A 17,454-nucleotide genomic window follows, 5' to 3' on the forward strand; every position below is an offset into this window, starting at 1 on the left:
CTATCATAGGTAAAATGGATTATAGATGACTTTAGAACAAAGCAGTAATTATCTGCTAATTTTTTAGAGCTAATCCTGTTTGGGAGAGGGAAGAGAAAGAATCTGAGATGCTTTCCCACAGCTGTTGATATCTCAAAGTAGTTTGAAATGCATTGAAAATCCCAGCCTCTGTTTATAATAAAACTAATGGCCTGGTGCACGAATTCATGCACATTGAAAGGAAATTAATTAGAAGAAATATTTTAATATCACTATTCACCCTTTCTCTATAATAGAAGTGTCAACCAAATTCATGATTGATACTGACAGATTGAAACACACATGGGCGATCGGCGCCAGCAAGAGCTTTATATATATCACACATCATATTGCGAGTCAACTTAGCCTTTTATATATATACTAGAGGCCCGGTGCACAAAAATTTGTGCACTAGGGCGGGGGAAGAGGGTCCCTCAGCCCATCCTGTGCCCTCTCGAAGTCTGGGACCCCTCAGGACATAATGACCTGCTGGCTTAGGCCTGCTCCCGGGTGGCAGAGGTCAGGCCCAATCCCTAGGTGCAGCCCCTGGTTGGGCTCACAGCAGGGCCGATTGGGGAGTTGGGGCGCCGCCTCCTGTCATGCACAGAGCAGGGCGGATCGGGAGGTTGCGATGCCACCCCTAGTCACGCTCAGGGTAGGGCCAATTGGGGGGTTGGGGCACCGCCCCGTTACACTCAAGGCAGGGTCAATAGGGAAGTTGCGGCACCACCCAGTCACGCACAGAGCAGGGCTGATCAGGGGGTTGGGGCGCTGCCCCCTGTCATGCACAGAGCAGGGCCCATCAGGGTGGGTGGGGCTCCGTACCCTGTCACACACAGAGCAGGGCCGATCAGGGGGTTGAGGAGCTCCCCCCTGTTACGCACAGAGAAGGGCCCATCAGGGGGTTGAGGAGCTCCCCCCGTCACACACAGAGCAGGGCCGATCAGGGGGTTGAGGAGCTCCCCCCTGTCACGCACAGAGCAGGGCGGATGAGGGGGTTGAGGAGCTCCCCCTGTCACTCACAGAGTAGGGCCAATAGGGGAGTTGGGGCACTGCCCCTTGTCACACACAGAGCAGGGCGTGTCAGGGGGTTGGGGCGCCACCACTGTCACACTCAGGGCAGGGCCGATGGGGAGGTTATGGCTCTACCCCGTCACACACAGAGCAGGGCCCGTGGGGGGAGTTAAGGCGCCGCCCTCTATCACCCACAGAGCAGGGCCGATCAGGGGGTTGGGGCGCTGCACCCTGTCACACACAGAGCTGCAAGGCGATCAGGGAGTTTGGGCGCTGCCCCCTGTCACACTGATCCCGGTGCCTGTAGGCCTCGCTGCTCTGCTGATCCCAGTGCTGGGAGGCATATTACCCTTTTACTATATAGGATAGAGGCCTGGTACACGGGTGGGGGCCGGCTGGTTTGCCCTGAATGGTCTCCTGGATCAGGGTGGGGGTCCCCACTGGGGTGCCTGGCCAGTCTGGGTGAGGGGCTGAGGGCTGTTTTCAGGCTGCCGGGTGACTGAAGCTCCCAACCGCTCCTTTTTTTCTTTACTTTTTTATTCTGGGCCAGCTTTAGCTCTGAGGCCTCGGCTGCTGAAAGCAGGTTTCTGGCCTTTGTTTACCTTCTGTATTTGAAACAATGTTGCGGTCCTCCTGGCTGAAGCCTGGCTGACTAAAGCAGGTTTCTGGGGTTTGGTTTAGCTTCTATATTTGTTACAATGTTTCTTAGAGTGCAGCTCAGAGGACGGATAGGCAGGAGGGGAAGCTTGGTTTCCTCAGTCATTGAAGCAAGCAAGCCTCCCTGTTTGTGTCAGCTGCCTGGCTGCCGGCCGCCATCTTAGTTGGCAGTTAATTTCCATATCTTCCTGATTAGCCAATGGGAAGGGTAGCGGAGGTATGGCTAATTACCATGTTTCTCTTTTATTAGATAGGAGATATATATATATATATATATATATATATATATATATATATTAAACTTGCTTAATTATACCTGCTTTCTGATGTAACTAAACTTTTTTTTTTTTAATATATTTTATTGATTTTTTACAGAGAGGAAGGGAGAGGGATAGAGAGTTAGAAACATCGATGAGAGAGAAACATCGACTAGCTGCCTCCTGCACACCCCCTACTGGGGATGTGCATGCAACCAAGGTACATGCCCTTGACCGGAATTGAACCTGGGGCCCTCCAGTCCGCAGACCGACGCTCTATCCACTGAGCCAAACCGGTCAGGGCTGTAACTAAACTTTTTCCAGCCCAGTGAAGCACCCCAACTTCTCTTTCAAGTAATTATCAGCAACACAGTAGTAAGTATCAACATGAAGCAGATTATTATTGTAGATCACACAGGGAGAACAAAGGGTAAAATATTTAACTGCAGTAGTGTTTGACTATATTCTGCACAGTGAGAAAACCTGAAGTCATTTTCAAGGTCCACCAGTTCTTACTTCTTTTAAGTCAGGTCGAGTTTCTAAGCTTTCTAAATCTCCTATCTATCTACTCCAGGACTTCTGTGAGGATCAAATGAGATGAGTCACTGGAAAATGCTTCACATACATTTGGTTAAAGTGTGAAATGTTTCCACCTGGTTATAAAACCTGGGCTGAAGGAACTGCAAGGAGGCTAGTCGTCGCTAGGTAGAGGAAGCCAGGCATTGCTAAGTGATGTCATTACGTGGACGGACACTTAGCATATTAGCCTTTATATATATAGTTATCAAAAATTAATTTACTGGCGCTCTTCTATATAACTATGATACTACTGACACACAGGCAGCTGAGAATCTGTTTTGAATTATTTGTATATAAATTGTAAGTGCAAACTGTAGGCTGACAAGCATTTTCTTCACTAGTTTCCTTTGAGAATAAAAACACATGTTCACAGGTCGGCTGCCTAGGATCAGTGGTGCAGCCTGCTTACAGGGAACAGGGTCTGGCAGGCATTTGTTTGGCCTGAACCTCATTAGTTTTACGCCTAGCAAATTTAGCCAATCCAACAGCACACTCTATGTAACAGTCACCTTGTGAAGTGCTCTGCAATAGAGGGAGGGAGGCAGGGAGGGAGGCAGAGAGGGAGGTAGGTAGGGAGGGAGAGATGGAGGGAGAAAGAAAGAGGGAGGGAGGAGTCTGTGGCTAAATAAGCCCGAGAAACACTACATAATCCTATAAAATGTACCCCCTCTTGAAGACTTCTAGTTCACATTAGCATATTAAATCTTGGATACTTCTATATATTAACTACATATAACTAGTGTTTTTCCTTATTTGTTTGCATAAATGCCCCAACCCCAACAAACACACACATCTACCACCTTGCTTTCTCTCAATACCCCATAATAATAGTGCACAGCATACTTTTGATGGTCCCTGCCAACTGATCTCCTGAAGATGTGAAACGATTAGTTTGGCTTCTCTAGAAATCTTATCTTTAAACTTCCAGAACTGAAGCACTAGAAGGTTTGCCTCAGGCCCTTGGCAATAAGGAGAGACAAAGAGAATAAATTATGGAAGCTATTAATCAAATACCCCTGTTTTCAAGTCAGGCAATTAACATTACTTCAGTCTTAGTAGCTTAATTATATTTGTGTTTTTAACTTAAAACTGAATATACAGTGACTTTCAAGTAGTTGGGCAGACTTCACAATTGTGAGCACAATAAAATAGCATCAGGAGATTACACTAGAACAGCTTTGGAAGTAGACACTACATCCTGGCATTGTTTATGTCAGACAAGTAGAAAATGATGTTGTTTGCACTCACTTCACTGTCAGTGTGTTTCCATGGAAACGGGAGGGGAATTCACATTTGGAAAAGCTTCACAAAGTCGGTGGCCCCAATAATAACTTAGGTCCTGTGGTGTCTGTTGCAGGGCACGGAGAATGTGAAGCAGGCAGATGCCAGTGCTTCAGCGGCTGGGAAGGAGATCGGTGCCAGTGCCCATCAACATCAGCCCAGCACTGCGTCAATCCAAAGGGCCAAGTGTGCAGTGGAAGAGGCACGTGTGTATGTGGCAGGTGCGAGTGCACTGATCCCAGAAGCTTCGGCCGCTTCTGTGAACACTGCCCCACGTGTCACACAGGCTGCAATGAAAACTGGTATGTGTTCTCTGACTCCAAACATGCTTAAAGCAGTACTCCATTACAGCTATGCTTGTCCTTTTTAATTCTGCCTTTCATAACCCTAGAAGTGCTGCATCTTCTCCTCCAAATTAATTACCATCATGCTAAAAGAGAACTGAGTGGGGGATTTGGGAATTTTAAGACTTATATTCCAGTTTTTGGCCACTAGATAGCTGTGGCGTATCAGAATTTAACAAGGCATTCACTGCCTTCAACTTTGATAATAAGGTGGGGATTTTTAAGAATAATATTCAGTATTTATAACAGTTCATTGGTTTTCCCCCCAGCTTTTTAGATATATAATTGGCATATAACCTTATGCAAGTTTAAGGTTTATAATGTGATGACTTAGGGGTTGCATGCTTCCCAGCTTACTATTAATTAGCTGTTTGATCTAGGGCAAGTTGTTGAAATTCTCTGTGAATTTTCTGAGGATAGCCTCTGTCAATATTACTGATATGAGAAATGAGGATAATAATAATACCTTGCTATAGTTCTATGAAAGAATTAAATTAGATGATTCATATAAAATAATCTTTGTACTTATAGACAGTAATCATAGAAAAATGTTAGATTGTATTATTGAACTAGAGGCCTGGTGCACAAAAATTTGTGCACTCGTGGGGAGGGGAGGGTCCCTCAGCCCGGCCTGTGCCCTCTCGCAGTCAGGGACCCCTCGGGAGATAATGACCTGCTGGCTTAGGCCTGCTCCCAGGTGGCAGAGGGCAGGCCCAATCCCCAGGTGCAGCCTCTGGTCAGGCTCAGAGCAGGGCTGATTGGGGAGTTGGGGCACCGCCCCCTGTCATGCACAGAGCGGGGCGGATTGGGAGGTTGCGATGCCACCCTCAGTCACGCTCAGGGTAGGGCCGATTGGGAGGTTGGGGCAGCGCCCCCTGTCACACTCAAGGCAGGGTCGATAGGGAAGTTGAGGCACCACCCCCTGTCATGCACAGAGCAGGGTCAATCAGGGGGTTGGGGCGCTGTCCCCTGTCACTCACAGAGCAGGGCCCATCAGGGGGGTTGGGGCTCCGTACCCTGTCACGCACAGAGCAGGGTCGATCAGGGGGTTGGGGAGCTCCCCCGTCACCCACAGAGCAGGGCCCATTAGGGGGTTAGGGAGCTCCCCCGTCACTCACAGAGTAGGGCCAATAGGGGAGTTGGGGCACCGCCCCCTGTCACACACAGAGAAGGGCAGATCAGGGGGTTGGGGCGCCACACCCTGTCACACTCAGGGCAAGGCCGATGGGGAGATTATGGCTCTATCCCATCACAGACAGAGCAGGGCCCGTGGGGGGCGGTTGGGGCACCGCCCTCTATCACCCACAGAGCAGGGCCGATCAGGGGTTGGGGCGCCGCCACTGTCACACTCAGGGCAGGGCCGATGGGGAGGTTATGGCTCTACCCCGTCACACACAGAGCAGGGCCCGTGGGGGGGGGCGGGGTTGGGGTGCCGCACCCTGTCACACACAGAGCCGCAGGGCGATCAGGGGGTTGGGGAGCTCCCCCCTATCAGGCACAGAGCAGGGCTGATCAGGGGGTTGGGGCACCTTCCCCTGTCATGAACAGAGCAGGGCGGATAGGGAGGTTGTGGCCCCGCCCCCTGTCACAGACAGAGCCGCAGGGCGATCAGGGGGTTTGGGCGCTGGCCTCTGTCACACTGATCCCGGTACCGGGAGGCCTCACGGCTCCGCTGGTCCCGGTGCAGGGAGGCATATTACCCTTTTACTATATAGGATAGAGGCCTGGTGCACGGGTGGGGGCCGGCTGGTTTGCCCTGAAGGGTGTCCTGGATCAGGGTGGGGGTCCCGCTTGGGTGCCTGGCCAGCCTGGGTGAGGGGCTGATGGCTGTTTGCAGCTGGTCACACCCTCTTCAGGGTGGGGGTCCCCACTGGGGTGCCTGGCCAGTCTGGGTGAGGGGCTGAGGACTGTTTTCAGGCTGGCGGGTGACTGAAGCTCCCAACCGCTCCTTTTTTTCTTTTTTCTTTTTTATTCTGGGCCAGCTTTAGCTCTGAGGCTTGGCTCCAGCTCTGAGGCCTCGGCTGCTGAAAGCAGGTATCTGGTTTGTTTGGGTTCTACAATCGAAACACTGTTTCAACTCCAGCTCTGAGGCCCGGCTGGCTGAAAGCAGGTTTCTGGGGTTTTGTTTAGCTTCTATATTTGTAACAATGTTTCAAACTGCAAGCTCAGAGGCTGGCAGCGGCAGGCGGGGAACGTTGGCTTCCTCTGTCACTGAAGCAAGCAAGCCTCATGTTCGCTTCAAGCTGCCTGGCTGCCGGCCGCCATCTTGGCTGGCAGTTAATTTGCATATCACCCTGATTAGCCAATGGGAAGGGTAGCGGAGGTATGGCTAATTACCATGTTTCTCTTTTATTAGATAGGATGATGGTGGTTATGAAGCACTAAAGAAATAAATGATGGATAAATGAAAGGTGATATGTTAAATAAAGATAGCATTATTGTTTTGTGCCAATAATTAATTTCCCAATAACAGTTTGAGCCCTGTTGAAACAAAAGCCACTACTCTCAACATCACTGTGCCTTCCAATTTGTTTTATTCAAATTTTTATAACCTCCACTTTCTTGGATTAATAGCACAAGTAAAATTTTTTAAACAATGCATAGCAAATTATGTCTCTCTCTTAGTAATGCATTTCCTAAACATAATGATGGAATTAATTCTAAAGAACTAAACAAAAATTTGAACTGTGTATTTATTGCTAAACTTTTCTATTGGTGTCTAATATTCATCTTCTAAAACATCTATGCTAGTTTGTGTGTGTGTATGTGTGTGTGTGTTAAGAGTATTCATTTCCTATAGATTTTCTTCTCAAGATGGAAAAATCATTTTATAAATATTTTTCAATTACAGTTTACATTTAATATTGTTTTGTATTGGTTTCTGGTCTACAACATAGTGGTTAGACAATCATATACTTTACAAAATGTTCCTCCCTGATATTTCCAGCACCTACCTGGCACCATACAGTTATTATAATATTATTAACTACAACCCTAGGCTGTATTTTATATGCCCATAACTATTTTGTGATGACCAATTTTTACTTCTTAACCCCTTCATTTTTTTTACCTAGTCCCACAACTCCTCTCCTCTCTGGCAACTATCAGTCTGCTCTCTGTATCCATGGGTCTGCTTCTATTTTGTTTGTTCATTTGTTTTGTTCTTTAGACCCCACATATAAGTGAAATCATATGGTATTTGTCTTTCTCTGACCAATTTATTTCACTTAGCATAATACCTTCTAGGTCAGAAATCTGTTGTATTTTTATACCAATAATGAACTGTCAGAAAGGGAAACTAAAAAAAGCCCCATTTACAATTGCATCAAAAAGTAAAATAAAATACCTAGGGATAAATTTAACCAAGAAGATAAAAGACCTGTACTAAGAAAATTGTAAGACACTCCAGAAAGAAACTGAATAAGATACAAATAAATGGAAGCATATACCCTGCTCATGGATAGGAAGAATTAACATCATTAAAATGTCCGTATTACCCAAAGCAATCTAGAGATGCAATGTGATTCCTATCAAAATACCAAAGTTTATTTTTCACAGAACAAGAACAAATAATCTAAAAGTTTATATGAAACCACAAAAGATCCCAAGTTGCCACAGCAATCTTGAGAAAGAAGAACAAGTTTGGAGGTATCATGCTACCTGATATCAAACTATTATACAAGGCAATAGTAATCAAAACATCATGGTATTGACTTAAAAACAGACACACAGAACAATGGAACAGAATAAAGAGCCCAAAAATAAACCCACACTTATATGGTCAATTAATATATGACAAAGGAGGCAAGAGCATACAATGAAGTAAATACAATCTACTCAATAAATGGTGCTGGGAAAATTGGACAGATACATGCAAAAAAATGAAACTAGGCCACCTTCTCACACCATATACAAGAATAAGCACAAAATGGATTAAAGGCTTAAATGTAGGATTTGAAACCCTAAAAATCCTAGAAGAAAAAATAGGCAGAAAAATCATTATTTTGATTTTATATATTATTAAACTATTTTAAGTGGTTAGAAAGTAACTTTGACATGGTATTAAATTCAGCCAAAATTACAAATAAGTGTCATAGCTTTCTTTCCCAGTTTTACAAGACTGCTGTCCTAAAGCAGTATTCTAATTTATTTCTTGTAGAAAATACTACAGGCTACCACCTTTTAAAGATTATATGTTTCCATTTCTGTTTCCCCTTACAGGAATTGTGTGCAATGCCTTCACCCCCACAATCTGTCTCAAGCTATACTTGACCGGTGTAAATCCTCATGTGCTTTCATGCAACAGCATTATGTGGACCAAACATCAGGTAAGCCAAAGCTTAGTAAGCAAAGCACCGAGAAAGTATCGAATCATGTTCCCCAAAAGGGTCCATAGCAACCATCCTAAAGAATGGACTAACTGCTTCAATGTTTTCAATATCTCAGAGATGGTACTCAATAAAATTAGCTGAGTGTGTCTGCCATGGTTGGCTGAACTGTTAGATCCCCCTTCTTAACTACCCAGGTAAGTTCCCATGCTGTGCATCTCCATGGAAGTACACTGAACATATTTTCTAGAGAGGCCTCAGTGAACCAAGGAGTTTCCTATGTGGAGTCAATTTCACCCTTAGAGACAATATCTATGGAGCCATAATTATTTTTCATAAACCAAACTTGCTTCCAGTTATAACCTTCCTTGTGTCAAACCAACATTTTCATGTTTCGGGTGAAGCTAAAAAATTCAAAGTAGCAATGATCTGCTTTTATAAAGTGCATAAGTTCAAAAGGGCTATTCCTTCCTGATACTTTTCATTATGATATAAATAAAAGTTAGTGTGAATCATTATAAAGGTGACACAATGGAAAGGGTATGGAACTTTTAATCTGAAGACCTTGGCTTAAGCCATGTCCCTTGACAGAGTAGTTAAGAAATATCAGTGTCTTACAATATTTCCCTGTGCCTTAGTTTTTTTCATCTGTAAAATGGAGATAGTAATACCAATCTCAGAGTAGTTTAAGATTAAATGAGCCAGTGAACATGAAAGAATTATGTAAATTAAAAGATGACACATAATAAAATTATGACTTCACTGAAAACATTCTTAACTGCTACTATAATCTCTCTTACTCTGTAAGAATAATCCCAGCTCTTACAGAGAGCATACAAAATAATAAACTTTCTCGAGTTTTGCTTCCTTCTTCCCTCCCATCCATACTGATTTTAGCCCATACTGAATTTGGCTCTGAAAAGAGCCCATGTGCTGCCAGCTGGGGCTGTAGCAATCACTCCCAAAAGCCAAGTGCCTTTTCTAATAAATGGAGCCCTTACTGTCAACATGTCATTTATTATGTTAAGTAAACAGACCTACTGTGACCTAAGTGTGGTTACAAAAAGTATTCCATTAAAGCTCCTTAGAAAAAGCCCTTACTTGACCTAAACTAAGATGATAGTCATGGCCATGTCTTAATGTTTGCTGATCCAAAATGACATTTAAAAAATGCACGCAGATTTGGGCCCTGAAAATGTCATGTATCCTAACCCATTATAAACATTTGTAAAATGTATGGGTAGCTAGGGGAATCCCCTCCCCTTCACAACTCTTGTGCAAGGAGAGAGAAAGGGCATGTGTTAGCCACCTCTATTATCTATTCATTCAATCACACTTAAAGAGTGTTCTTTGGTCTTTCTAGTTAAGCTTCTACTAGGCGAGAAGCCAGTAAGTGGGATCAAGCCACATGCCCCTATAAGGATATTAGCTGATTGAGTAGCTCTGAGTCAGCTAGGGGAAATGACAGTCTGCCAGGATGGAAGGCATGCATGTCACAAACTTTGAGGTCGCTGTGAAAGACTCCAAGGGCATCACTGTTGAATCGAGCATCCTGGATGCTCAGTGTGTGAAACAAAGGAAAACTTGCATTTTGTGTTTGGTGCTTCTATTCCAATTAGTAGTCCTCCAGCCTCTCTTTAACCTTTCTTTCAAGGAAATCTTATCATTGACCAAAAGAAAACTGCGCTCTGTCTTCCCATTTGGAGAGGAGCCCTTGCTCTTGTTACTGAGCTCTTGGCTTATTCAAGAGCACGCTTGGTCATCCCTGGGAATTCAGACATAGATCACCCATTAGCGGGTGATTGCTTTTCTAAGTCTTGACAGGTCCCCTCCTGAAAGGCCCTCTCAGGGAGACCTTCAGACGTTTAGGTGAAGTCCCCAAAGTCTAAAGAAGAGGCAAAAACACATGCCTCTTTAGGCCAGGAGGTAATTTTTTGAGTCTGGGACAGCTGGTAAGTTCTGTGGAATACTGACATATTGTGCAACCATGTTCCTCTTAGATTTGGATAATACCTCTGGCAGCCATAGAGTCTTAGACTTTCCAACTAGAGTTTGCCAAAAGTCTAGTGCTAAAACAGAGACCTCGCATGCTCCTCCTCTGAATGAGGCATATCCTTTTCCAGCTAGTAATTACTTACTCTTAAAACACTACAAGTGGAATATTTAGATGCAAAACTTGGTTAACAGACAAGTAAAGAAAGAAAGAAAAAGAAAAATTGAGGAAAGAGATTTTGTGTATTGTCCTGAACTGGACACTCTTATTTCCTGGAGAATCTATGTGTAATAATCATGAAAAGTGACACTGCAATTTCAAAGGAAATATTTATTCATCTGTTAGAGTAGTACTGATTTTAGCTTCTGCAGATGTTTACTTTATTTTCCACTACTGGTGTGCAACAAATGAAGAGGAGCAAAACAAGGGGAACATAAGCTAATGAGGGGTGCTGTTAAATAATTTTTTAAATCCCAGTTTCCACTTGTGATCAAGGGAACACATCACAAAAACTGTCCCTCTCTCTATCATGGATACAATTATATTTAGTTATGGATTTGGGTATATTCCAGTTAATACTACTAAGAATCAAGCAAGCTGCAAATAAATACTCTCATTAAATACTTAATTGTGGCTATTCTACAAAGGAGCATTTTATGTTGAAAATATTTTAATAAGTGTGTAATAAAAATTTGAGAGTCTTCTTTGAATCTACAGTAATGGCAGTCCTCTGTTTTCAAAATGTAAATTTGCAAAGATCCCTGCTCCTATTCATTGAGATGATAAACTCTGTTTACTTGTTGGAATCCTTTGACTTACTCATTCCCATTTTTAATCAATTTATTTGTTTGCTTCATTACAGAATGCTTCTCTAGTCCAAGCTATGTGAGGATATTTTTCATCATTTTCATAGTTACATTCTTGATTGGGTTGCTTAAAGTCCTTATCATTAGACAGGTGATATTACAATGGAATAGTAATAAAATGAAGTCCTCAGCAGATTACAGGGTGTCGGCCTCAAAAAAGGTCAGTGAATTCTAAAAAAAGAATTACTATCAGTATGTCATTATCTACTTCCAATATTTTGGTCCTTAATTAATGCTAATATTTCTTCTCCATTAAGGACAAGTCAATTCTGCAAAGTGTTTGCACAAGAACAGTAACCTACCGACGTGAGAAGCCTGAAGAAATAAAAATGGATATCAGCAAATTAAATGCTCATGAAACTTTCAGGTGCAACTACTAAAAAGATTTTTTTAAAAGTACTTTATGGGAAACTGGATTTTTAATAATTGCTCCTAAAATTGTAGTTTTAGAAGTCACAGGAGGAGACAAATTGTTCTAGATCATGCTAGTTGCTGGTTTTCACTGGAATGGAGACTGACAAGCATCCTCATCATCATGTGACTCACATCGCTGCTGACTTTTTCAGAGAAAAAAATGTGTCTTACTACTGTTTGAGACTAGTGTCATTGTAGCACTTTACTGTAATATATAACTTATTTAGATCAGCATAGAATGTAGATCATCTGAAGAGCACTGATTACACTTTACAGGTACCTGGCCATTCCTAAGCTTCCCAGAGAGAAGCAATGGCATTGTGTCACTGCAAGGGTACAGTAATCCCTGCATGGAACATGCAAATGAAAAATAATAAGGCATTTATTCTAATGTTGCCAAACACTTCAACATTTGACAGTGAATCTACAAGAATAGCTAGATGAGTAAATGATTAGTGTTTCACTCAAGAGGTGAACAGATAAAACATTAATCTTGAGGGTTATTGCTTTTGAAACTAGTTTTATGCATATGTGTGTTTGTTTTCTTCTTTTTACAAGATGGATACTAATTCCAACATTCTCTCCTCTTTGCCTTTATGGTTTGGTTTTCTTTCTTACAGGATAAGTTTATATAAGTCACAGATGACTGGATTAAATAAGTGCTAAGTTACTACTGCCATAAAAACTTAATATTACAATGTCACTTTATTAGAATACTGGTTTTAAAAGCTGAATGTTTAATAAGGGACACTGTAAAGTAACATCAAAATTTGAACAGCTTCATTGTTTGAAGATGTGGAGTCTTATATCTTCTTACCTGGTTAACTGGACAGACTATTTCACCATTTCATTTGTCTAATCATCAGGTGATATTTAGAAACTCTGCCTTGTCAAGCAAAGTGCCACAATTTTGACTGAGCTTTCTCAGATATTTACTCTAAGTAGATATTAGCATTTTTAAATTAAAAGTTATATTAGGCTATATAAAATAGTATCTCCTCAACTCCACTGACTAGAATTTTAAAAGTATGCAATTGGCAGAAGATAAACAGTATCTAAGAAATAAGCTAATCCATCATTTTAGTTAGTCAGGGAATCAAGTTTAAGTGATGTCTCAAAAACCATCCCAGTGATTAAGTGGCAGCATTTGAAGACAATTTCTATCTTACTGCCAGGCTAGTGTTCATTGCACAATATCATGCTACCTCTTGAGTCTTTAGAATATCCAATTGGCAAGTGTTTTTAAATGTGATTTACTGAAGTCTTAAGTATATGAGCATGAGAAAATTGCAAAGCAAAGCTGAAAGAGTCATTCAGACTGAATTGGCCATGACTAGTTGCAATCTTTCCTGCCAATCAACTTCCAAAGTTAACTACAGGTGTGAAATCCATTCATGCCTTAGCCTGTGTGAACAGCACCCCCTAAAATTGTGCGGTGCTCACCCCGAGATTGATACAGAGGCTATGAGTTTTTATCTTCCCCAATGGAAACTTCTTCACAATTACCACAGCCCTACAGATTTATTCTCATTTTACTGGCTAGAAGTCCAGTAGTCAGAGCTTTGCCTATGACAACAATGTCTTTTTATAATTAACATCCCAGATTTGCTGTCATTCAGCACTTGAGTTAATCAAAGTGCTAGATATTTGCATTTCAATGAAGACTAAAGTCTGCACTCCACATTCTACCCAAAAGAGTATTTTAATACATAAGTTGCTCTGGAGCTAACAAATAGAGCAACTCCATTAGCTGTCCCCATAGCCAAGCAATTATGACTCTAAGTTGAACTGTATTTCCTTCCCCAAATGAGAGATTGGGGACACTGACATAATTCAGTACTGTGACTCACTTGTTTAAGATACCCTTGACCACCAAGGATAACGTAAAAATCACATTTTTCAGTTTGTCTGTCACATGTAGCATCCTTTTTAAAAGGAAAATAAATTGATACCTGACAGTCCCAAAAGGAAAAAAGTGGAAAAATTCCATTTATTAAAATGCTGACAATTTAAAAATGAACATTACGATGTTCATAAAGTAATTTCCATGTGGAATGAATTATCCAAAAGAGCAAAATAAATTGAAACCCTGAAAGTCCAGAGTTTATATTTTTACACTCTCACTAGTTTGCACTAATTTATAACGAACTGAACTGAAGCTGTTACCGTAGTGAGAGACAAACTTCCTGATAGGCTGTTCAAAGCTAGATGATGACTGTTATGTGCTTTTTTTCTTTTTTTCCACTTAATGATCTAATTCTTAAAGGTTTTATTTTAGAGCTTACATTTTACTTGAATAATTGGTATGTTCCTGTATAATGGTTTGTGAGAAGAGAATTAATATTTGACTAATTAGAATTAATTAAAAGGTAAGGGAAAACAGGGTATTCTTAGATTAAATAATATTTGTAAATAGAGCCTATTTTCAATATGACCACAGGAGCCTTTTAAGATTTACTGATATCAAACACAAGTAATGACATTTTTAATGGTTAACAAAGTTAGGAACTTGAACACTTTTGGTACGACAGCTTTTCTGTGCCCTAAATGACTTACATTTAAATTACATGTGCCATGTAATGACTCAGCAATGTGCAAGACATAACACTACAATATAACTGTATGCATTTGATTTCTCTGGGGACATGTTTACACTGCAGTGTACATGGGTTTTTAAACATTTGATATCTTCTTCAAAATTTGTTAACATTTAGGAAGTCATACATAGTCTCTGCAAGACTCAGAAATTCACTAGAAATCTGATTATGTCCTAAATGTTCAAAGCAGCTTTAGTTAATAAAGATTTTAAAAATTAAAATAAACAAAATATATTTTTTTGTCTTCAGGCAAATTTTTTAAAAAATCATTATTAAAATTACTGCATGCATCAGATGTAATCCTTCACTAAAGAATAAATTCCAATGTAATACATTAAACAATAAAGAACTTAGATTAAAGAAAAAGAATAAATTCCAAATATGTCTTAATATTTCCTAATCTCCATTGAAGATATTCTTATGGCATCCATGAGACACTGAAATATTCTTATGAGGGACTATGAAAATTTTTCTCTATAGAATTATTTACTCTGGGTACCTGATATAGCAAATTAGATTCAGTGGCTTTTACTTCCTTTCCTTACTCCTGTTTTTTTTCCACTCAGTTTTCTAAGGGATTGCCCTCAAACTCATTAAATCCAATTATTAAAAATAATCAAATGTAATGGAATAATGTTTATTTCCAAACACCTCTTAATAATTTTAAAACTCATTAGAATCTATGTACCTGAACAAAGACAGATCCATTGAAAATTAAGAATTTTAAGTTCTCACAACTGTTAGAGATTCGGTTTTAAAGGATTTGAGACCTTTATTTTAATAAAAGTTTCAAGAGAAATATAACTACTTGGGAGTTCAAGCATGTGCATAATGTATTCTGTTTTATTTGCTCTAAACATTTAATTTATGACTGTCTTTATCAATATATACTGACCTTAAGAACTCCATTTCATGCAATGCAAATTGATATATATCACCTTTCAAAGAAATATATAATTAGCTTTCAGATCATTTCCCTTCTCTTTTATAATTCCTCTATGGAAAATTTACTATGGGTAACTGATTATACACATTCATATTTCATTGATTCTGACACATCTGCTTTTTCAGTATAACATCTCTGAAATTGTGATGTATCTTGCAATTGTTGGCATGTTAAATGCAGTGTTGAAAGTTGTGCTTGAATAAATAGTACACTAATTAATTTTTAACTACATGTTCATGGGTATAGGGACATTGCTTTCTTACAAACATTTGAAAATTAATTTATGATGGCATATGAGCCAGTTTTCAGTACAACTGAATCACATACAACTAAGCATGGATCCAAACTGTCTGATTATGAGCTCACATCCTGCAGACCTTTAGGTTATTAAATCATGCTTGCTATGATTTCTGCAAACCCTGGTTTAACTGATAAGAATGAGTGGGTTTCTCCTAGTCTTGTTAATAATTTTTTATTCTTTCTATCCTTTGTAATGAATACTTCTATATTATCATCTCTCTGTTAAACAAAACTAAGTGGGAGAATATTACATGTAAACATGATAATTACATTTTACAGCACCTTGCATATGTTACAGCAGTGACAGGAGAAAAATATGATACAACCAATCAGTGCTGTTGGGGAAAAAAATAACTTTCTCTTTGAGTCCTTCTACATTTTTATTCTTTTTTAACATTTCCCTTCTTTTGAGTGATTTTTTTTCCTTTGGCTCTGATAAATTTACCTTCAAGCCCATGTAATGACTGTCATAAAAATGTTATTAAATTATTTGAATTATATGAAACAGTTGTTCAGCTATCTGGGCAGATGTTAATAAAATACCTGAGAGTAACAACACTACTCTTTTATCTACCTGAAATACTTTCCTACATAAAATGTATCTTTTAAGCTAACTCTTTTAATCAGGTTTGAACCTCTACAATCTAATTTCAGTTTAAAATTATTTAACCCAACAATTAAACACACACACACACACACACACACACACTGCAGTTACCAAGGATGGAAACTGTGATTTGTCTAAAGAACTTTCATTAACTTTATATTATACCATTGTTAAATATGATTTTGATAAGAATTCCACACAATGATAAATAGGGTGAATTTTATTAAGGATATTGAATATCAAATACTTTCATTCTAAATTATAGGAAGATACAAATTTGCACATATTAATATAGAAATTCATTTTTGGATATTTAACATAACTAGAACTATTTTACATTTAATAGCTACTTCATTTTTAAACCTCTGCAAAGAAAATTTAGAAATGTTTTTAAATTATCAATGATATAACCTTATTTGTTTCATTTAATTAATGTTGCCTTTGTAAAAAATTTTTAACATAGAGTATATTTTTAAATTAAAATATTTAAATATAAAATAGGTGTAAGAAACATTCTCATTAAGCAAGTTTCTTATTATTTCTGGCTTTGAATTATACATAAAATTAAATCTCCTTAAAGGACAGAGGATTAGGGAATATGACAATTTCATATAATATACTATGAAGCTGTTCATATAATTCTGATTGACTACTAACTGCTGTTTTATGTATTTATTAAAGAGCTGACACTGTAGTTGTAAGATGTCTATTTTTCTAACAGAGCTTATAATAGTTATGACAAGGCATTTAATTAATGCATCATTCTGTTTAAACGTAGATGTTAATTACTATAAAATTTTATGTTTTAAAATAAAAATCTAAAAACCTAAGAATTTTCCTTTATTTACCATTGTGTCCTACATAACCCACACAATTACCAGACCACAGCACATTGTCACAAAAGGAAATGTAATAACATTCATATGTTGTCATTAGTAGAGGACATTACATAATTCCAAAAACTACTACTTCTAGAAAACTGTAGGGCCAATGACATAGGGTGGAGACCATCCCAATTGCTCTACTTACCTTTTGATTGCTGCCCAATGATGGAAGCAGAATGACTACCCTAATTACAAAGAACCGAAAAAGTAGCACCTTAATATAAATATGAATGTTCATAAACTTCAATCGCACATTCTCTAGAGTCATGTTTAAACTACTGAAATTTATAAAATGCCCCTGCGTTGTGATTTTTTTAAATTTCATGTAGAAGATGTAGTAAATCAGATGAGGGGACACATTAAAAGCTA

At 39.6% G+C, this 17,454-nt stretch overlaps 1 protein-coding gene across 2 annotated transcripts in view; it reads left to right on the plus strand.

The window, feature by feature from the left end:
* Positions 1 to 17,032, plus strand: part of ITGB8 (integrin subunit beta 8) — an 86,585-nt gene extending 69,553 nt beyond the window's left edge. For both annotated transcript variants that reach the window (XM_070424411.1, XM_070424412.1), the window contains exons 11-14: positions 3,883 to 4,108; positions 8,372 to 8,478; positions 11,334 to 11,497; positions 11,595 to 17,032. In XM_070424411.1, the coding sequence (XP_070280512.1) occupies positions 3,883 to 4,108; positions 8,372 to 8,478; positions 11,334 to 11,497; positions 11,595 to 11,717 (620 nt within the window). In that variant the 3' untranslated portion in view covers positions 11,718 to 17,032. The remainder of the gene's footprint in view (positions 1 to 3,882; positions 4,109 to 8,371; positions 8,479 to 11,333; positions 11,498 to 11,594) is intronic.
* The last annotated feature ends 422 nt before the right edge of the window (positions 17,033 to 17,454 follow it).

Source organism: Myotis yumanensis, unplaced genomic scaffold (assembly GCF_028538775.1).
Source record: "Myotis yumanensis isolate MYYU_CA2020_CCGP unplaced genomic scaffold, mMyoYum1.0.hap1 SCAF_9, whole genome shotgun sequence".
Classification (NCBI taxonomy): Eukaryota; Metazoa; Chordata; class Mammalia; order Chiroptera; family Vespertilionidae; genus Myotis; species Myotis yumanensis.